Source organism: Phycodurus eques, chromosome 11 (assembly GCF_024500275.1).
Source record: "Phycodurus eques isolate BA_2022a chromosome 11, UOR_Pequ_1.1, whole genome shotgun sequence".
In the NCBI taxonomy this organism is placed as follows: Eukaryota; Metazoa; Chordata; class Actinopteri; order Syngnathiformes; family Syngnathidae; genus Phycodurus; species Phycodurus eques.
In genome coordinates, this window is record NC_084535.1 from 16,275,276 (window position 1) to 16,298,136 (window position 22,861).

Genomic DNA, 22,861 nt, shown 5'->3' on the forward strand with positions numbered 1-22,861 from the left:
GCATTCATTGGAGACTCTAAATTGCCCGTAGGCATGACTGTGAGTGCGAATGGTTGTTTGTTTCTATGTGCCCTGCGATTGGCTGGCAACCAGTTCAGGGTGTACCCCGCCTCCTGCCGGATGATAGCTGGGATAGGCTCCAGCACGCCCGCGACCCTAGTGAGGAGAAGCAGCTCAGAAAATGGATGTGGAGGATCTAGTGAGTAACGATTATATCGGGACACTAAAATGCAAAATTGCCTTTTCTTAGGTAGTAAATGAAGTGGGCATAAACATTAAATATTTTGTGATTTGCAATGTAGACGTATGCTCCTGTTGTCAGTTCATATCATTGACGTAATCCGAATGTGTACATAAACCGGAACGTGTCAATAACTCCAGCAAACGCATCAGTAAAGTCATGAATGCAGTACAAATCTGAATTAGCCATAAATATATTTTTAAAAAATCAAACGAAAAAGAGTAAGTACGGCGGTAACTGAGGGTGCATTCTTGAGTCGAGTCACGCGCGATGACGTTCGTAAACTCAAAACCGCGTATGTTGGGGCCGTCGAACTTGGCAGCCAAATTGAAACAATTAGTAAATTGGACCACAAATAAAGATTAACATTATGGCATTTATTTTAGATACTAACTTTAGAGAGAAACTGGCTCATAATTTGGTCGCTCCAGAACTGTTATTTGCGTTTAAATGGTAATTTTGTTTTGGAACATTACCACCGGAGCTCATACTCAAGCGTGACATCCGGTTTTCAGAATTACAGTCAATTATTTTTCGAAAATGTTACATCTTGTTTTATGTCATTTCACGCCATCAAATAATTGTCTTTAATGCATATACTTTGCTTAACATGAATGAATTCACAGATCTTGCATTTTAGATAGTGTAGAATAGCATGCACGTTTGACAGATCTATTTATCTGAAAAACTAATACCGGAAATATGGTAGTTGTTGTTAGGGAATGGAATGGATGCGTGTTGTCGCTTATTTTTCGCCAAGTGAGACAAGACAAGACGCGAGGAAGACTCGTTGTGTCACTGTGACAGGAGAATACATAAGGAACAGTAAGTGACAAAGCAACACTAAAGTATGTTTTGGTATTTGGCTAAACACCGTGGCAGTCGTTGTGTTAAACGAGTTATCAATTTGTGTATGCAGTTTTTTGTGTGGAATACCTCAAAACAGTTGTGTCGCTCGTTAATTTTGCCAACGTTAACTACTAACATATTGTCGCAATAATTAAAAGGACAGAAACATTTCCTTAATCGTGTACGCGGTTGTGTTCATTGAGGACTAAAAATCTTCCTGTTACTAGCTAGCTTGAAAGTGCTCAGTCTGCAGTCTCGAGTTCTTAAGCGTGTCGTTGCATTTTCCACGCAAGTGTCATGTGAACAAACTGCTTCCTCATTGCTTCCATATATAACACATGTGGTTTGATTTGTGCTGACTTGTCACTTTCGTTGAGTTTTTTTGTATATCATTAAGACCTCCTACAATACTTATAGACCTGATATTTGTAATAATCAAAATGCATTGGGCAATTATGTAATATGATGAGAGATAAAGAGATAAATACTTCAAAAACCCTTCAATTCTAATAGCAAATAAAACAACAGATGAATTATTATAAAGCATTTTAAATTCTCTCAGTATATTTTTTGAATGGAAAACCCATCTCCAACCATTGTGTTAAATACAGAAATAGACCGTGAACCGTGAATAGTCGTGAAAATACGGTAGTTAATGTATCATATCATCTGAATTGCGAGTACCTCCCAAAAAGGTGAAAGTGTAATGCTTCATGAACTCTGGAGTTGCACACCATTAAGAATCACCTGAATAAAGTTTCAAATCTATGTTAAGATACGATCCATCCATCCATCCATCCATTTTCTGTACCGCTTATCCTCACTAGGGTCACGGGTGTGTTGGAGCCTATCCCAGCTGACTGGGTGAGAGGCGGGATACACCCTGAACTGGCTATTTTATATTACTACTCTAGAATAATAAATTAATGCAGCCCTGCGGGGGGCACAAGTCAGTGCAAACTGTAGGCCAGTCCCAAGCCCGGATAAATGCAGAGGGTTGCGTCAGGAAGGGCATCCGGCTTAAAACTTTGCCAAACAAATATGAGCGTTCATCTAAACAATTCTATACCAGATCGATCGTGGCCCGGGTTAACAACGTCCACCGCCGGCACTGTTAACCTGCAGGGCGCCGGTGGAAATTCAGCTACTGTGGGTTGAAGACGAAGGAGAGGTGGAAAGCGGGTTCATAGGCAGAAAGAGAAGATGAAAGCACAGAGCCTGCAACAGAATGTGGGGACTTTGAATGTTGGGACTATGACAGGAAACTCTCGGGAGTTGGTTGACATGATGATTAGGAGAAAGGTTGATATATTGTGTGTAGAGGAGAGCAGGTGGAAAGGCAGTAAGGCTAGAAGTTTAGGGGCAGGGTTTAAAATATTTTACCATGGTGTAGATGGGAAGAGAAATGGAGTAGGGGTTATTCTAAAGGAAGAGTTAGCTAAGAATGTCTTGGAGGTGAAAAGAGTATCAGATCGAGTGATGACGCTGAAACTTGAAATTGAGGGTGTTATGTATAACGTGATTAGCGGCTAGGCCCGACAGATAGGATGCGACCTAGAGGAGAAAGAGAAATTCTGGCAGGAGCTAGATGAAGGAGTTCTGAGCATCCCAGACAGAGAGAGTCGTGATTGGTGCAGATTGTAATGTAAACGGCGACAGAGGTCTGTCAACCAATCAGTGTTTGTCAGCACAGCCCACCCACTCAAAAAGTTCCTTGTAGCTCTCAGAAGACCCTACCCCCCCAAGAAGAACGAAATAATCCAGGGTGAACCTTCCGTATCCTGGTAGTTTTTTTTTTCATTTGGGACACAGGATGAACTCAAGCTACCATGGTTGGTAGGAAGTTCCTGCAAAGTTTCCTGCAGTGGGAAAGCCCCTATGGTTTCCTCACTGTGAAAGTACAGTTTTTGTGCAGGTATTACGCCAATTTTTATTTTTATTTTTTTAATTACCGTGGGTCCTAAGAAACGGAGTACTGAGAAGAATAAGGATTCCCTTTGCATATAAGATTGAAATAATACAAAACCATAAGCAAAGTGTTTGGTCGACCTGGTAAAGCAGCACAGGTGTAGTACCATTACGGTATGTACTATGGGATCAGCAGGAGTTAATAAAGACTATAACACCATTAATATAATTCTAAGATGTGGATGTCTGTCCATGAAAAGATGGAGAAGCTGCTGAAAGTACAGAAAGCTTGGCGAAAAAGGCAAAAAACTGTGAAGATTAAGTTCAGTGAAAGTGGGAAAAAAAATAATACCACTGTATTTGATAAAACTCGTACACTCGAAGTAGTTCGAGAAAAACACATTGGATGACGAGTATAAGATTAGTCCTGTGACTTTAAGAAATAACTAATCACCACTGATTGTTGATAAAAGAAAACTATCAACAAAATCAGTTCCATTAAAAACTCCACCAGCATCATCACAAAGAGCTGTCAAAGTAGGTCAAGGAGGATTATAGTCCAGCACAGGGCTAGATTTGGCTACAAAAAAAGAAATAAACTGAGTGAGAGTCTGGCAAGTGTTGGTGTGATTGTTAGTAAATGGAAGAATACAAAATAACTATCCATCATTCACCATCTGTTTGGATTTCTTTTCAAATTCTGATCACATCAATAAAGGTTGATTATTTGAAAGGTCTACTCTTACACGGCAGGAGCACCGGCAAGGAGACGTTGGGAGAACGTGATATGGTCAGATAAGACCACAATTGAGCTTTTTGGCATCACTGTTCGGTAGCAGAGTATTGATTATGACACTAGAAACAATAATCCCCACCATCAAGCACAGAGGTGGAAACATGCTGTTTCTATGCTCACAGTATGACTTCACTTCATCGTACATCCGATTCTACCAGAAAATCAAAACTTTTGGCCTTTTGCCAGAACACTGAAGATGGGTTCTCAGTGTTTTTTTTTTTTAACTTGACGGTGACTCAGAACATATAATCAAGGCAAAAACAGGTGTGGGTCAAGAAGAAGTACAGTATAATCTCATAGAAAAAACTGTGGAGGGACTTGCCCAGCGACAGCCTTAACATAAAGGGTTTGGAGAGGATCTGCAAAAGGAATGGACCAACGTTCCTGGGATGTGTGCAAACCTGCTGCCAAACTATAAAAAAATACTGTATCTGAGCATCTTTGTGCTTGCTAACAAGGGCTTCTCTGCAAACTACCAAGTCACATTCTGCTTGGGCATCATTGGGCATAGTTTTTGGGGTTTTGGGGGGGCTATTTATTTATTTTGTATATATATATTGTTTTAATTCAATTATTATAGCTGATTATCTGCTGATTTTCGCCAATCATCTGCTGATTTTCGCTATTTGCGGTCTGGCACAGTCACGATTATGCGCGAATAGCGGGCGCTTCGTGTATTGTTTTTCTCTGAGGTTTTTGAAGTATTTATCTATTGAAGTATACGTACCATAAAAATAGAAAATGTTAATTTATTTGTAAGTGGAGAAAAATCTGCAGGGGACCAATAACCATTTCTCTCCTGTATGTATATGCTGTAGCTAAGATAATTACTCTCAGTGTGATGCAGCACAATAAAGTTCTACAACACTCTAGGCTATAATAACAATATTGTTAAATTTGTATCCTATCAAAATAAAACACAAACATTCTTATATTTGGAAAAGCAGAATTTATGATACGGTTCTTGAATTGGATCTCATTGTGCAGTTATTCTGTATTTGATAATGAGTCACATTTCCCCCTTTTTGTTTACATTGGTCATTACAGGTGGTACACAAAGAAATCTTTCCAAGACAATGCTTCCACAACTTATATTTGGTCTTCTGGACGAGCAGGAAATGGTAAGCTTCTTCATATACGTTAAAGCATCCGTAGTTGCACAAAATCCGGGACTCTGACTTCCAAAATAAGAGTTTGGGTACGGAAAGTATTCTTAAATTCCCATCTATCCATCCATTTTTCTGAGCCGCTTCTCCTCACTAGGGTCGCGGGTGTGCTGGAGCCTATCCCAGCTGTCATCAGGCAGGAGGCGGGGTACACCCTGAGGGATGTTCTGAGGACCGGGGTTCAATCCCCGGCCCCGCCTGTGTGGAGTTTGCATGTTCTCCCCGTGCCTGCGTGGGTTTTCTCCGGGCACTCCGGTTTCCTCCCACATCCCAAAAACATGCATTAATTGGAGACTCTAAATTGCCCGTAGGTGTGACTGTGAGTGCGAATGGTTGTTTGTTTGTATGTGCCCTGCGATTGGCTGGCAACCAGTTCAGGGTGTACCCCGCCTACTGCCCGATGATAGCTGGGATAGGCTCCAACACGCCAGCGACCCCAGTGAGGAGAAGCGGCTCAGAAAATGGATGGATGGATGATATTTAATTAGTATCTGCATTGCCTATATTGTATTGAGCAACTCGCTCGACCCTTTCCTTTAGTCCCTTTTGTGGCGGTATTGTTATTGTCACATTTATGACACACACCTCTTTGCCATCACTGGTACAAGATACCCTTCTGAGGTGGCATCACAAAACAAGGCAAAGAAAAAACAAAAATGGTAGGTTAATTGAAGTCTCTAAATTGCCCCTAAGTGTGAATGTGAGTGCGACTGGTTGTTTGTTTATGTGTGCCCTGCGATTGGCTCGCAACCAGTTCAGGGTGTACCTGAACAGCACTCCCGCGACCCTTGTGAGGATAAGCGGCTCAGAGGATGGATATGGATATTGATACTTTGGAGGTTTTCAGCTGTATTAACGTTAGCATTTTAAGTTGATTTCTTCTTTTAACACACCGTTCATCCAATTCTCAGATTTTTATGTAACAGTGTACGTTGCAACGCATAAATGGACAGACGAGCACCTGCGCACCCCAGCCTCAATTCCTCCTATATCCCCGTTGGCCTTGACAACTCTACTTCATCAGAAGATGAGGAGAATGAGGATCAGACTCCTTCCTCAGTGTCCCTGGCCTTACGCTACACTCCTGATGACCGCTATTGTTTGGTCTACATCATCTTCTTCCTCATGGGGATCGGCTCTCTGCTGCCTTGGAACTTTTTCATCACAGCCAAAAGCTACTGGCTTTACAAAATGAGCAACAGCACAGAGGAGCAGCGGTCTGACCTCAGCGTGAGTATGACATGTAAAGGGGCTTCTTCATTTCGTGTATGTACTGAAATATTCACAATAGAGCTGTTGTGTGTGTGTGTGTGTGTGTCTGTGTCTGTGTCTGTGTGTGTACGTCACAGGAATGCATGTGACTTTGTGGCTGGCAACACATTAACTCCATTAGGAGTGCCTCGAAAACTTGGCAAGGACAGTTTGGTCAAAGTTAGAAGAGTTAAAGACAAAGGTGGCCATAAGCTAGAATCCAATAAAGCTCAATCAAATCAACACTAATCGGACTTCAGAACTGGAAATTCATGTTCTCCCCGTGCCTGCGTGGAGAACAGATCACACAAAATTGCCAAATTAGAGCCGTAACAGAAGACCTTGCATTAGTCCACTTTTTACACAGAACAGAGCAAAGCGGAATGTTGATACAACATTGCGCTTTTACACAGTAACACTGCAACCCCCAATCAGCTTATTCGATATGTGATGACGTCAGTGTCTGGTGTGATGTATAAAATCCTTTTAACACATCACCCCTGTCCCAGTACTGCAGAATTGGCTTACACAAAGGTGTCGTCCTCCTTGTGTTATGGCTCCAATACTACCCCTGAAGGTGCAAAACTGTTGGATCAACTTTGTCCTCCGATTCAGTGTCTACAGGAAAAATTGCATCTTTTAGAGACCGTGTAAACTCATATACTCTCCCACTAAATTCATTTTCCATTCCATCCACAACCTGTTCTAACATGACTACCCCAGTGATCACAACAAGATCCATATGGGCATGGTTGGATAAGTTTGACATGCAAGAACGTCAATCAAATCACCACCTTTGCGGTGAACTGAGAATGAGATTCTGTTTTATATTTTCTGTGGCTAGTGTAATGCAATTGTGTTTGTGAAATTTTCACCACTCTGTAACTTTTCTTGATAAAATTCTCCATGGCTTATTAGTTTGATTTAATATTAGCACGGTGTTATATGAAGGTCTTAAATAGAAGGCTGTTATTACAGAGAACACAAACAAGCTGAATAATTTCTCCTTTGTTCATCAATAATAATCTTTTCTTTGAACAATTTCCACCTTTATTTATGTGTGCATAATGTCAGCATTTCCTTGAACACCTTTTTTTTTTCTTCAACTATTCACAGGACTACTTTGAAAGTTACCTGACATTTGCTTCTACGGTGCCTTCAGTACTATGTTTGATTCTCAACTACATCCTTGTAAACAGGTAACTTGCATCATCATCATCATCATCATTACATGCAGTACTCAACACAAAACCTTTAAAAAAAGGTCTCATTATGTAGCAGTCATAATTGTCTCACTAGGGACTCAATCAAACGAATTACCCTAAATACAGTACTACAAGGATTGTGAGACAAGCTTATATATACACAATTAAATCATGGTTCTGTATTTAATATAAAATAATATTGAAAAGCTCTGGCTGCTGGGACACTGTCATACAGTGCCATGAAAAAGTATTGGTCCCCTTCTCAGATTCTTATATTGTCCCTACTTTAAATTTTAAGATCATCAAACAAATGTCAATATCATACATATATAACCCTAGTGAACTTAAAATGCTGTGTTTCATTTAAAGGGAAAAAAAAATATTCAGTTACCTGGCCCTGTGTGAAAAAGTAATTACCCCCCTTGTTAAATCATTAATTAATTGTCGATAATCACATTTCTTGGTTAATTTTCACTGATGACACCCAAGACTGATTACCTCCAGACCTGTTCAATCAAGAAATCACTTAAACAGAATTTGCCCCGACAAAATCAAGTCAGACAAAAGATCAAAATGACACAATCCAAAGAAAAATCAGAACAGTTGAGAAATAAATTGACATCTATCATTCTGGAAAGGGTTATAAAAGTCATTTCTAAAGCTTTAGGACTCCAGCGAACCATAGGGAGAGCCATTATCCTCACATGGCGAAATCATTGAACAGTGGTGAACATTCCCAGGAGTGCCTGCCCGAGAAAGGATTACCCTAAAAGGACAGCAATTACTCATCCAAAACTTGTTTTACAGCACTATACATGTGCTTAATTGTTCTGTGCATCATCTGTGTACTGCCGATTCATAGTGCTGATCTTCCTTGTGTTTTCCAGGCTGTCTCCACATGTGCGCATCCTGTCATCACTCTTTGTCATCCTGCTGGTGTTTGTGGCGACCACTGTGTTGGTCAAGGTTGACGTGTCCCACTGCAGGGTAGAATTCTTCGCGGGCACACTGGCCAGCGTGGCCGTCATCAGCGGAGCTTCTAACATCTTCTGTGGCAGCGTGTTTGGCATCAGTGCACACTTCCCTATGAGGATCTCTCAAGCCCTCATATCAGGTACAGATTTTGGGGATGATTCACTTAGTTTTACGTTTGCAAAAATGGGCGCAAACTTGATTGCTCATGCAAAGAGATGAAACTAAGATCTACTAAGCAGGTACGATGAGGATTGTGTCTGCCAAATGGACTGAGAACTACTTCTATGTTATTAATAATGAATGATATCTATCGATGTGAAGTCATTGATCAAGTTAACAAATTTGCACAGTATTTATTAACAGTTATTTAAGGTAGGAAACAAATATAGTTATGAAACAATTTAGTTCTATAAATCGCTGCAAGCGGTTGCATTTTCAAATGATCACTTCTTCAACAGTCCTAAGAAATCACATTGTACCATTACTGATGAGCTTTCTTTAGAAGAGGCCCCAAGACTACTCATATGGTCCTTAGAGGAAACCTGGTGCGCTTGGTCACTATATTGGTGACCCCTGCTCTTGCTAATTTTGCATCTTTAAATAGGGCGTCTGACAGGCAGTTGAAAACCGGCAAGCGCACAGGGGCCAGCGTAGTGCCGGCAAAATTAGAAGCGGCGGGGAGAACTTTTCCACTATCGTTAACATTTTTTAAATGCCAGAAACAAAAATTATCTTGACATTTTGTCTATTGAGCAATGTAATTTTGAAGCTTCTGAATGATCGAAGGCTGACTTGGAGCTCGTCACAAGAAGGAGTGATGTCATATCACCTATAACAAAACTCCTTTTATGTCTGGGTCATTTGATTTCAGTGCACTGTGGCAATTGGTGCTGGCCTCTCCCACAGCAGTTTTTCCAAGTGTGCTGTCCCAAATTTCAAACCCAATGTTACGCAAGATGGATAGATATATCCAACACACACGCATTTGTGGCAAGTGAAAACCTAACAAAACATGCCTTTTATGTGAGTCCTGGCTTCCCCAAAATGATCAGAGTGATAGACAAACTAAGTGAGCAAAGACAATTTGGAGTCCTCATTGAATCTAATATACTATATGTATCTAATAATACACATGTTTGGAAAGTGGGAGAAAGTCAGAGTACCTGGCAAAAACCCACGCAAGCATGGGGATAACATGCAAACATAGGAAGGGCGGAGCCAAGATTCAAACACCCAACCTCAGAACTGTGCGGCAGACGTGGACCACCTTGCTACCTCTTTATTAATTATCAAAGCCAAATATTTAAGGTTATTCTGAGTCAATAACTGTGCATCATCGCGTCTTCATGTCATGGTTTTACTGTCTTAAGCATTGTGTCATGCAGGTCAGGCTATGGGAGGCACACTAAGTGCTGTCGCATCAATAGCAGATCTTGCACTGTCAGAGGATGTTACAGACAGCGCTCTGGCCTACTTCCTGACTGCAGACATCTTCATCCTGCTCTGCATCTTCGCATACTTGCTGCTCCCCAAGCTGGCCTTTTCAAGGTGCAAAAACACTAATTTCCCAAAATAACACATATTTTGTAAAGAAGAAATGTGGATGCGAGTAGCATAGATATGAGTTTGAGCTTGTCCTTTTGAGCGTGCAGTAGCCTCAAGAGAAGTTCATCCTTCATTAGTCACACAGAAGCAAAACTTCACGTGCCACAGCAGCACAAGTTGTTGACGATAGCAACATTCTCGTCTAGAGTACAAAGTGAACTAATATAATATTGTTTTGCTCACAAACTGAGTTTACTTAGGGACACACACTGAATATGGCCAAATAATGAATATTGCATGTTGTCATTTTAAATTGACTGAACTTTGTCCATTTTACTTGTCATGAAAATGAATAGAATCATGCAGTATCATGCATTAGGCTTGTTTTTGTTTGGCGGAAACTAAAGGCTTTAGTCAAGGTAGATTAATTTCTGAGACATTCTAATTGCTATCCGCTTTGGCTCAAAACCTTTAGATGTGTGCTGGAAGAAAAACGTCACATTTCCCAAATCATAGCTCCAAATGGCTTCAGTAAAAGACAATTAAAGTGTTGTCTTCGGATGTCTTCACTACTTGAAACATTTAGAATTCTTTTTTAAGGAAGAGTTGGCAAATATTGCCAAGATGGGCCATGCTAAGACTGCTACCCAAAAACATGGAACATAGTCACTTAACAAACAATAGATGTTTCATCCATCCATCCATTTTCTGTACCGCTTCTCCTCACTAGAGCCTATCCCAGCTATCTTTGGGTGAGAGGCGGGGTACACCCTGAACTGGTCTCCAGCCAATCGCAGGGCACATAGGAACAAACAGCCATTCACACTCTCATTCAAACCTACGGGCAATTTAGAGTCTTCTATCAACCTACCGCACATGTTTTTGGGATGTGGGAGGAAACCGGAGTACCCGTAGAAAACCCACGCAGACACGGGGAGAACATGCAAACTCCACACAGGCGGGGCCGGGATTTGAACCCCAGTCCTCAGAACTGTGAGGCAGATGTGCTAACCAGTCGTCTACCGTGCCGCCATAGATGTTTCAACACAGTATTATTTAGGGGTATGTATTATTACCTCATGCTAAAATGTAACTTGACAAGCTCTCCAAGAGGTAAGGTATGCATTTATTGTCGTAACATTACCACTTTATTCCTCCAAAATTACCTTTCGTTTCCTCTTAATATTATCACTTTCTTTTAAAATTGGGATTTTCTTTCTGGTAACGTTTTTACCTCATAAGATTGCCTTTTTGTCTGTATGAACACAGACTTTGATTGGCTGGCGAGCAGTCCAAAGTGTAGCGTAGAAACAAACAACCATTCGCACTCACATTCACTCCGAAGGGCAATTTAGAGTCTCCAATTAATGCATGTTTTTGGGATGTGGGAGGAAACCGGAGTGCCTGGAGAAAACCCACGCAGGCACGGGGAGAACATGCAAACTCCACACAGGCGGGGCCGGGGATTGAACCCGGGTCCTCAGAACTGTGAGGCTGACGCTCTAACCAGTCGGCTGCCGCAACCAGCTTATTGAACTTAAAAAAATAAATAGAATTTTTTTTTTTAGTATTTTTAAATATCCCACACAATCATACAGGTAATGTATTTTCATCTGTACTGTTGATTTTATATTAATGTTGTAGGTTTTTTGGGGTGGGGGGTTATTTTTTAAATATTCACCGTAATATATTGGTACTGGAAGGTGTTTTGTTTTTAGTATATATATATATTTTTTTTTAGCCACAGGCATGTTCACTATCTTTACGTACAAGTGAAAACAAAATAAAAAACGTTTTTAAATTTTACATGCACATTTTATGAGTGTGTGTGTTTGTGTACATATATATATATATATATATATATATATATATGTACATATACATATATATATATATATATTAGCAAATTATTATGTATTATTAGCAACAACAACAAAAAATATATTAGTAGTGTATATATATATATATATATATATATATATATATATATATATACTGCTAATATATTTTCATCTATACTGTTTATTCAAATGTGGTTTTTTTTGGAGGGGGGGGTTTATTTTTTTTTTCAATATTCACTGTAATATACTGTACTACTACTGTACTGGTAGGTGTTTAAAAAAAACGTTTTGATGAATGAAACAAAATTAAAACGTTTTTAAATTTTACATGCACATTTGACGTGCATATACATTTATATGTATATATATATAACACATACATGTATTATACACACAGTATACAGTATAAAAATAAATCTAACAGCGGCACGGTGGACGACTGGTTAGGACATCTTCCTCACAGTTCTGAGGATTCAAATCCCGGCCTCGCCTGTGTGGAGTTTGCATGTTCTCCCCGTGCCTGCGTTGGTTTTCTCCAGGCACTCATGCACAAACATGCACGGTAGGTTAATTGAAGACTCTAAATTGCCCGTAGGTGTGAATGTTTGTTTGTTTATATGTGCCCTGCGATTGGCTGGCTTCCAGTTCAGGGTGTACCCCGCCTCTTGCCCGAAGATAGCTGGGATAGGCTCCAGCATGCCCGCCACCCTAGTGAGGATAAGCGGTACAGAAAATGGACGGATGGATAAATCCAACATAAATAAAGAACACAACATACATGACTTTACTACAAGAAACATGAATTAAAAAAAGCGTGTGCGTGCTTGATGATAAATAAAATATTTATTATCCTGCGCATTGCTCATTTCCTCCTCATAGATATTACATGATGGCCGCCACGTTCACCATTCCAGGAGAGAGGAGTGCAGGAGAAGGAGGAGCAGCACCCTCCCAAACGCCTCCTTTGAGACCCATTCTCAAGAAGACCTGGGTTCTAGGCCTGAGTGTCTTCTGTGTGTTCTGTGTGACCATCGTGGTGTTCCCCGCGGTGTTGTCCGGCATCCAGTCCGTTAACAAGGACAGCGGGAGCCCCTGGACCAACACATACTTTGTGCCCCTCGCCGGCTTCCTCCTTTACAACGTTGCCGACTTCTGCGGCAGGCAGTCCACCGCCTGGCTGCAGGTGCCGGGCCCCACCAGCCGACTTCTGCCTGCGCTGGTTGTGTGCCGGTCAGTCTTAGTGCCGCTCATCATCTTCTGTAACTACCAGCCCAGGGACCACCTCCACACTGTGCTCTTCACTCACGATGTGTATCCTGTTGTTTTCAACTGCCTGTTAGGCTTCTCTAACGGCTACTTGGGGACTCTGCCGATGATCTATGGACCCAAGATTGTGCCCCGGGAGCTGGCAGAGGCCACCGGAGTGGTCATGTCATTCTTCCTCACTCTGGGACTCGCTGGCGGATCTGCTCTGTCTCTCGTTATTGTGCACGCTATCTGATTATGTATGCATGGTTTTGGCTCCTAAGGAATGTTGCAATATACAGTATCTCTCACTAAAGTGTGGACCGAATCAGCCCTGTCGCAAATAGTGAAAATCCATGAGTAATTGACACCCACCATAAGGCAGTTTATAATTGTCTATAGATCCCATAAGATGGTGGCAGAACACAACTTTTGTCCAAGTGGAGCTCCTCAACTAACTTAAGCATAGTATCTTGACACCAAAATGACACAAGATGGCGGCAAAGCAATAATTTGATTCCTTTGGCCTAAGCACGAAAACAGCAAATAGGTAGAGGATAGGTTAAAAAATCTGCAAATGCCAAACCACAAGTTTTCTATACAGCACTCAGATTTTTGTAAATATTTTATCTTTTTTACACAAAAACACTGAAGAAATGAGACTCAATGCAAAGTGTTCAGTGTAACAGTGTAACTTTACTGACCCTGAGAAATTACTCAGCACGCAGCCATGGTTGTCTAAAACGCTGGTAACAAGTGAAAATGTGCAAGTTGGACCCAACTGGTCATGTGATTTGTTCGTGTTACAAGAGCTCAGGTATCAATGAGGAGCAGTTGTGTTAAATTTGTTGCGGTCTCACATTGGTTACTGGAAAGAACTCATGGCAAAAAACTGAGGATCTTAAAAAAGCACCAAATTGAACACGTCTGCGCCTCATTTACACCCGAGACATTGGAACACTAAAAAGTCAGGGGAAAATGGCTAATTGCATCCAATTTGCACAATTTCACTTATGGGTGTGCTCACTTTGGTTGCCAGTGGTTTAGACAAAAGCTGTATGTGTTGAGTTATTTTGAAGGGACAGGAAATGTACACTGCAATACAGCTATACACTGACTCCTTTACATTGTAGTAGGATGTCATTTCTTCAGTGTTGTCCCATGAAAAGAGTTTTGAGATACTGGAAATTTCACAGAGGGAAAGTACGTATACATTTGTGACATCAACGCTTGCCAGAGTTTTGATACCTGGGAAAAAAAAAAAAAGAAATTGTATGAGGACAATTTTAAGAAGACAAGGACAATTTCCACATTTTATACACCAAGCAGTCACAACATTATGACCTCTTGCACAATAAAAGGCTTTTGGTGGGTATTGATTTAACAGTGTCCTCATTGTTGTGGTTTTAGTTTACAGTGGTGTACAACTGTACCGTTTCATACTGAGAGCTGGTTCTAATATTTTTGACTCAAGTAACTGATAGGGGTAACCAAAATATTAGACACAGCTCTCATTACAATGCTGTACAATTATACACTGCAACCCACATCCAAAATAATACTAAACATATTGTGAAATGAATACCTCTCTGAGGAACGTGTCAAATGAAACAGAACAGTGTCTTTGTGAAGGCAAAATATTTGATCCAGCTCTTGTATTGGATATTAAATTGTGCTGTGGTTAGAATGTTGTGGCTAGTCATTTACATGTTGGAAAGAGGGCTTACACTCAAGCCATCTGACCTCATGTAATCAGGCTATTAAAGAAGATGTCTTTACTTTAAAGGAAAAATACATCTTACGCTTACTGTGACAGATGAGTTATTTTTTTTAAAGACTTTTTTTCTGTCATCTTCATCTCAAATAATATAGTTTTACAATAAATGTTTGAAAAAGTGGTGAACATGCCATGGTGCTAAACTTGTGAATACATGTACAGGTGCAGCTCAAGAAAACGTGAAACTTATTTTATAGATTCACTTCATGGAGTGAAATATTACATGCTTTTATTTTTAATATGTATTTTGATGATTATAGCTTACAGCTAACACACACACACAAAATAAATTAGAATACTGTATTACATAATACAACTTTTTTTAAAAATAATACAGTATAGAAAATAGGTATGGAAAATGAGTTTCAAAATAACAATTGAACTACTACAAATATAAACATTTCTTGTGTTTAAACAATTTCATTTGTCTTTACTCATTGTTCATTATCGTCGTTGTTTTTATACTCCCACTCGCTTTCAATATATTATCTTGATGTAATTTGCTAAAGTGTTATTAATGTCCTGCGTGGTTTACAGTAGAAAAATGGCTTTTACTTACGAATGGCCAACAGGGGGAGGCAAAGGGCAATATTGGGAGCACCAATCTGTGGGCAGTGCTAACAATGTTTTACCCTTAGGAAGTACTTGAAAACACACATTTGTAATGCCAGACAATCATAATGTATTTGAAATATCATTATATAGATATAATTATATCAATAATAATGATAAACCGTTATTATATACTTGTGTTTGCTACTTTTAGTTGACTGGAAGAAGAGGCTAGGCTACCTCAGTAATAGTCCAAACTAGAACAGTGGCACATTATACAATTCAATGTTTATTTGGTTATTAATGCTACTAATCAAGTTAATGCTTAGTCAGTTGGAAATTGCAAAAATATAAATGAATAAATTGATTCCCCCCCCCCCTCCCCCCTTCCAGTGGTGCCCCTCTTTGCACGTTGTCCGCATGTTAATGAACAGATAAATAATGTTTTTGTGTATTATTGCCATTTACCTATGAGGACGCTGATTTTTTTTATTTTTATTTAAGACTTCACACTGCCACTACCTTATGCATTGTAAAAGCTCCAGTTAAATTACGTACTGAATGGACTTAGCAGTGCATTAAATGAAAGAAGTGCTTCCCATGAACACCACTCTCATTTGTGTATGAGCCTCTCGTGCGACATCTTCACGCATTTCTAAGCTGACACTTTAAAGCAGGAGCGAGCAAACGTTTGTCTCGTGGGCCACATTTGATTCTTACCATGGACAGATGGGCCAGGTCATTAGTGGATGATGTAAAAAAAACAAAAACATGTTAAAATGTTTATGCAGAACAGGTAACTTTGTTTTAATTTAGTGGTAGTTAAATTGTTATTAACAAATTAATGATTTTCTCCCTGAAAAAAAGAGATTGCTAACCGGGGGAATGGAATTGTTAGCGTTATTCCCTTGGGCTTTTGTGGCTCTTCAGGAACAAAATGAAAATTTGCAACTGAAACACACAGTGGCTAACTGGGTTAGTTAAAGTGGCCACTGGCCACTGCCCACCCTGTAGTACCAAGGTTGACCTGTGAGGCAGCATAGTGCCACAGGGCATCTGATTCCAGAAAGACGGAAACATGTGTCCCAAATCCGTCCATCTGGCCTGACTGAGGACATATATTTGATCGGCAACTTTTTAACTTCGGTCTGCACAAAAGATTTAACGAAAGACATTGAAGTGTCAATCATTCAATTGTCGATTGGAAAATGTTCAGACCGCGAAACATCTCTATCCGTGACCCGTATTTGCATATTATAAGGCCCATATCCATTCATCATTTCTATACGATAGTAGGCCTACTATAAATGGTAACTTATCACCGAAAGTACGGGAGCCATCAAGTATTTAAGAGTGAGATGCAAGTTATTAGCTAATGAGGGATTTATCTTATTGTCATTGCCTTCGTGCCAAAACGATGAACGATCGTAATATTATATTACTAAACAAGTTATTATAAAGTTAAGTGTCTTACCATTACTATATAAAGAGCAGAAAGCAAACACTTGGTCAGTATGGATCCACTTGTCACGTAATGGCTTTACGTAACCTTTCAATGAGCTTCATGTGTCTTTGGGATACCGTAAAAGCTCTAAGCATCCTTTGTTTACAATCTTAATGTACAGACCATAACACCAGATGACCCTGCCGTTTATAAATTATTGAAAATAAGAGTAAAAATTCCGAAAACTCATGGTCTGCTATTGACTTCCATAGGCTTTCTGCCAACCGAGACACTATGTGACCATTTGGTGACGACACGGCGAGCGAGGCTCACCGTGATCTTATTTGGTTAACTACCTTGTTGCAAACTCTTCTCCTTCTCATTCTTACACATCGGCCCCTTCCCCGAGCTACCCTTTTGGGTGCCTGGGCAAACTCCATTGGGAAGGAAGCGGGCAGCACACATCCGCTCCAAACGTCTTGCGAACAGCGACATACGGGCTCCGGCAGTCCTGCCTGGGAACTTCTTGTTTTCCTGCTCTTGTTTTTTTCCTTCCTACTTTCCCGACAAATCCACCTGTCGCCTGTGCGGACCGGACCGCCCAAACATTCGGGAGATCGACCCTCCTGTCTAAATTGTGGTCCACGAACGTAAATCCAATTTGCGGTCTACTAAAAGTACAGCTGAGTGCATATTTGGGTTTAACGAGAACAGGAACTCCCAGGTCGCTGCATTGTCACTTCATGCTCCTTCCACCCTCATATCAAAAGTTAGTCTGTCCTTTGTGTTTTCTTTTCCGCATTGTTCCTTTGTAGATTCCCATGTTAGATCTCATAAAATTTTCTATAAAAAAATTACTACCTGTATCATTTGTGTGTGTGTGTGTGTTGGATTCGACAAAAAAAAAACTGGTTATTGAGATCTCTCGTCTAATTCATGTAGCAACTTTCAGATTACGAGACTGATAAAAGGTTTGTCGTCACTTTGTCCTGAAATTTTATACATCTAAAAAGTGACGTGGTGCCCCTTTACGAGACGAATTAGTTTGATTTTCACGTTAAAGCGTAGGAAGTGAAGGCATGCGCTTACCTCCCTTCGTATCTTTTCCAATTTAATGACATTTTATTTAACCCCCATATACGCTACACCTACCACGCATGATTTTGGGATGTGGGAGGAAACCGGAGCACCCAGTGAAAACCCACGCAGTCACGGAGAGAACACGCAAACGCCACACTGGCAAGGCCGGATTTGAACCCGGGTCCTCAGAACTGTGAGGCGGATGTGCAAACCAGTCGTCACCGTGCTGCCCAAATACTTTTATATTTTTATTAATTCAAAACAGTTCAATAAACTTGAAAAATAATGTCATAATGGAACTAGCACATTCTTAACATGTCATTTAAAAAAAATATTTCGATCAATGCCTGCATGATCATATATTTTATATGATGAATATGTGTGTGGCTGTGTGTATATACAATTGTACAACTATATACAGTATATGTATGATACAGTATATACAGTCCATCCATTTTCTTTTGCGCTTCTCCTCACTAGGGTCGCGGGCTGCTGGAGCCTATCGCAGCTATCTTCGGGCAGGAGGCGGGGCTCACCCTGAACCGGTCGCCAGCCAATCGCAGGGCACATAGAAACAAACAACCATTCGCACTCACATTCACACCTACGGGCAATTTAGAGTCATCAATTAATGCCTGGTACCACTAATTGCATTTTACCGGAATAATACATAAGCATAATTGTATTATTGAATATGATTTTGGTTATTATCAAGAAAACCAATGAAAATTGCTAGCGCTCGATATCAGCTCTTATATTAAGCTCTTATGATATATTTTCATTGTCATCATTATATTTGTCCATGTACTTTTAGTTGCACCGGACATTAAAAATGAACAAGAAATTAATAATTGTACTAATATTTCTTCCATGACTATATTCCATCCATCCATCCATTTTCAACACCGTTTATCCTGGTTAGGGTTGCGAGGCGCTGGAGCCTATCATGACTTTATGAATTATTTGTATTTATTCCTAATTTACTTTACTCATACGTAATACTGTATAAGCTTTTAGTGTGCAATGTTCTTGTATTTGACTGCATTTGATTTCTCCCATTGTCAACAACGTGCGCCCAGTCAGTGGCCAGCGGGCCACTGCTGTTTTTCATTGCGCACGGATCCACGACACTCGAAAAGTGGACCTTCTGGTTGTATTTGAAGAGTAAGTGGTTTTCCTTTTTATTCTTCTCAAACTTCCCGATTTCCGGAGTGGTCTCCGACGACGAGTGGAGCCTGTATCCGTGTTAGAGCGCTCCAAGCTGGGCTTCCGTGCGGCCCGCACCTGCGCCGAGTCGTCCCATGCTATCGATCACCTGCCGTTAACGACGACTCTCCTGTGCATCGAATGCCGAGCTTGCCTAACAGCACAGGGAAATGACTTTGCTCACACAGCCTCGTAGGCTGCTGACTCAGAGGTTACGGCCCGGTGGATAACGCTAACGCGAGCTAACGCGAGCTAACGTGTCCGCAGGAGACAGGAGCTAGTCGGCTCCCACACAGTCGCTCGCACACAGGGAACCCTCGTCCCTCACGCCTCACTTAAAGGCATTTCCTAGCTTTGCAGGAGACAGGAAGTCGTTGGCTGACTGTCGGCTTTTGTTGTACTGGCCTTTAAATTAATGTTGTTGGATGTGTTTAAAAAAACATAAAAAAAAAAAAAAACTTGTACCATGCTATTTTTGACATCAAAATACTTTGGTCCGGTACTGTTATATGGTGCAACACAAATGGCAACACCGAACGCGGAAGTGCTGTGTGCATAGAGACTGAGCCGTGACAGTTGGATGTGATGTCGGCCAGCTCGAGGCGCTGGAATGTAAGGTCCACACCTTGGTCCCACTATTACATGCAAGGGGAGCTACTACGCATGTCAAACTTTTAACGAGTCTATGGGTAAAGATTTGTGCGCCCCAGACCAGAAATACGTCACAAAATCAGACGAACAAAACTACTTCATTAAACGAACAAAACAACTTCAACTTCACGTCATTAACCATATATTATTTATCTTGCTCATCTAAAACCTAGAGTTCCCAGGCCAGCCGAGAGACGTAGTCTCTCCAGCATGTCCTGGGTCGTCCCTGGGGCCTCCTCCCGGTGGGATGTGCCCGGAACACCTCACCAGGGAGGCGTCCAGGGGGCATCCTAACCAAATGCCCGAGCCACCTCATCTGGCTCCTCTTAATGTGGAGGAGCAGCGGCTCGACTCCAAGCCCTTCCCAGATAATCGAGTAAAAAAAAAAAAGGACTGTACGTGATTTAAAACAAAGTTTAAACAGGCCGTATGCATTCGAGCTTCATTGTTTGATTGTATTTTATGTTTTAAATGTAAATTTGATTTGTATTTCATTCAGCAATTCTCCCGCTAGTGGTTCTCGTACCACACTTTGAGAATCATTGATATAGTGGATAAGGAGTAAACTGAATGCAGTCATCATGTCATGTCAGGCTTCACTAAAATAAAAACTAGCCACACAAGCTGTTTTTAAACTAAGAAATATAATTTATTGCATAAAGATTATTGTAACAATTAAGTTACAGGTAAGAAGGCTAGATGTTTATTTACAATTGGTACATTACAGAGATAAAACGTCACTGAAATAAATTTTTTAAACTTTTTTGTAAAAATTCCTTTTTATTTTTTTAGAGAAAATCTTTTTGAACAAAAGCAAAGAGAAGTTTAATCCATGTGCAGCAACATGTATCAGAGCTACATTGAACAATCCCAAAATATCTCAGAATACTGGTCTACATTAGCCAGTCTCTGCAACAAGAAAGCCACTAATAGCATCCATGTTCTTGATCCAACCATCCTATTCAGAAAGTTGACCCTCAGAAAAAAAAAAAAAGCATTCCTGCGTCACTTTTTGTTTGATACAAAATCAAAAACCCTGTCTGTGTTATGCTCTTATTTGAAAAAATAGAATTATTCTTCCGAGAGGCAAAAGAAGTCGAGATGCTTTTCTTTTCTTTTGCGCTTGCATAGCACTTAGAAATGAGAACCCCACCTAACTCCTGCACACACACGCATGCGTACACACGCACGCGCGCGCACAGTCTAGGATTAGGCAGACCAGCCGAAATGTCCACACAAATAAATGTACACATAATAATGGTGGTGTGTGAAGGGTTGTGTTGCCCAAAGATAAAAAGAAGACAGCATACACACACACACACACACAAATGCACACACACACCAATTCATTCAAGCAGTGACATGACTCACTGCAGAAGGACGGATACTTCCAGTGCTTTGGTTTTGAGATTCCAAAGTTATAAACTTTTTTTGTTTGCGCACGTTTCTTACAATTCCAGATGTAACAGACATCAATGTTTCCCTTCTAACAATAGCTTAAAACATGGATGGCACCTAACCAACACTGATGATGAAACTAGCTTGAAGGTCCCGAGCGCAAAACAGGCAGCTTAGGAAACAGGGCTGAAGTGACCAAGTTAATGAGCTACATTGACGAGACTGAAACATAGAGCGAGTGTCGAGGTAAAAGTTATACACTCTTGCCTGCCTTGTTTATTCAAAGCATCACTAATCAATGCTGACAAATTTATCTGTTACCTCCAATGGCACATTTAAGCACCTCTTCTCACATACAGTGGAACCTCCAAAGTGAAACGCCTTAATAGTGCAGTGTCAACCCAAATTCCCATGGGGGGAATCATCATCAATCATCGTGTGACCAGACAACTTTCCCAATAAATAGCACATTTACTAAGTATACTGAAAGAGATGCAGCATAATTAAGAGGAAGAGGCAGAGTAGTTCCCCAATTATGTAAGTTCCATTAAAAGTCGTTCCCACAGAGCAGAGAAGAAATATATGCCTGTGAGTATTGTCGTATGGCCTGTTTGTATGTGTTGCTGCTCCATGTATGTTTAAGTAGCACTTGTCTTGGTTACATACATGGTTTTCCTTGAACATTTTGGTGTTGACTCCGCTGTTGTTTTGTGTCAGTTTTACAGTAAACTTCAAGCGCGAAAAACAAATAATCAAAGAGATGTTATAGTAGAGTCTCCCTTTTCTTGACAGAGTGAGAACAGTCACAAAGGAATAGCTTGCGTGTTTTCATAAGTTTAAATGTGTTTAAAGCGTATGGGAGGGGTAAAACGAATAATTATGTAAAATATACTTTTAAACATGGCCTTTAATGGCATATTTTCACCTATTGGGGGTGGGTCTGGAACATATCCCTTGCGAATAATTCACTGTATTTTTCCTCAGACAACCAATGTTGATGATCACTTTCTTAATCAGTACATACCGACCCTGGTGAGGATAAGCGGAACGGAGGATGGATGAATGAATGAATACCGACACATGCTGTAACACAAGCATCCTTTCTTTTTCTGAATTTCTTAACATTGATTGCACACCTGCACTGCATGTTGTTTATTGTTGCATTTGTATATTTACTTACATAATAAGGTTTGATTGGTTTTATAAACCCCACCTGTTTTTCTGATCTCACCTGCACAATCTCATCCTATGATTATGTTATTGTATTGAGTTTGTTGTATTGTGCAAGTACATAAATAAAAGCAACCACGAAACACAAGCTGTGTTCTCATACTGCTTGGACAGACAGACGTACAAGGCTTCATTAAGTCCAGCCACAAAGTGACAGTACTGTTCTACAAACATCTTCCTATTTCTTCTCTGAGTGAGTAATTTGACTGTTTTACTTTTATTTAGTTCACTTTTCTTTTTCTCTCGCTACAGTGTTACCCTGCTGTCCATGGGGGATAGGGACCGGGCCCTGTCGCAAATAGTGACTGTGAGCAATTGACGCCACCTAAAAACGTTATATTTGCCTATAGGTGCAACAAGATGGTGGCAAAGCACCACTGTTATAATAGAAAGGACATTGGCCTGAGCACAAAAGCAGTGAATGATAGAAGGTATGTTCCAAAAAAAATAAAACAACTATATATATATATATATATATATATATATATATCTGTGAGTATG

The 22,861-nt window shown here is 40.4% G+C and overlaps 1 protein-coding gene across 3 annotated transcripts; it reads left to right on the forward strand.

Annotated features, from left to right (window-relative positions):
- The first annotated feature begins 126 nt into the window (after positions 1-126).
- slc29a3 (solute carrier family 29 member 3) lies at positions 127-14,917 on the forward strand. 3 transcript variants are annotated; one of them, XM_061690837.1, is made up of 8 exons: positions 952-1,066; positions 4,842-4,915; positions 5,872-6,190; positions 7,328-7,410; positions 8,304-8,530; positions 9,777-9,939; positions 12,657-13,007; positions 13,118-13,211. In XM_061690837.1, exons 3-8 carry the CDS (start codon positions 5,906-5,908, stop codon positions 13,125-13,127), a joined length of 1,119 nt encoding a protein of 372 aa, XP_061546821.1. In that variant the 5' UTR covers positions 952-1,066; positions 4,842-4,915; positions 5,872-5,905; the 3' UTR covers positions 13,128-13,211. The 3 variants fall into 3 exon arrangements, with proteins under 3 accessions (XP_061546820.1, XP_061546821.1, XP_061546819.1); XM_061690836.1 differs by lacking the exon at positions 952-1,066 and adding an exon at positions 127-199 and having other exon boundaries at positions 12,657-14,917; XM_061690835.1 differs by having other exon boundaries at positions 12,657-14,917.
- The last annotated feature ends 7,944 nt before the right edge of the window (positions 14,918-22,861 follow it).

Bases quoted from the DNA above. Each gene is read 5' to 3' on its own strand.
- slc29a3 (XM_061690836.1), top strand. From the start codon at position 5,906: ATGGACAGACGAGCACCTGCGCACCCCAGCCTCAATTCCTCCTATATC. The intron at 6,191-7,327 runs GTGAGTATGACA...AACTATTCACAG, and splicing joins AGCAGCGGTCTGACCTCAGC to GACTACTTTGAAAGTTACCT. The intron at 9,940-12,656 runs GTGCAAAAACAC...TCCTCCTCATAG, and splicing joins CCCAAGCTGGCCTTTTCAAG to ATATTACATGATGGCCGCCA.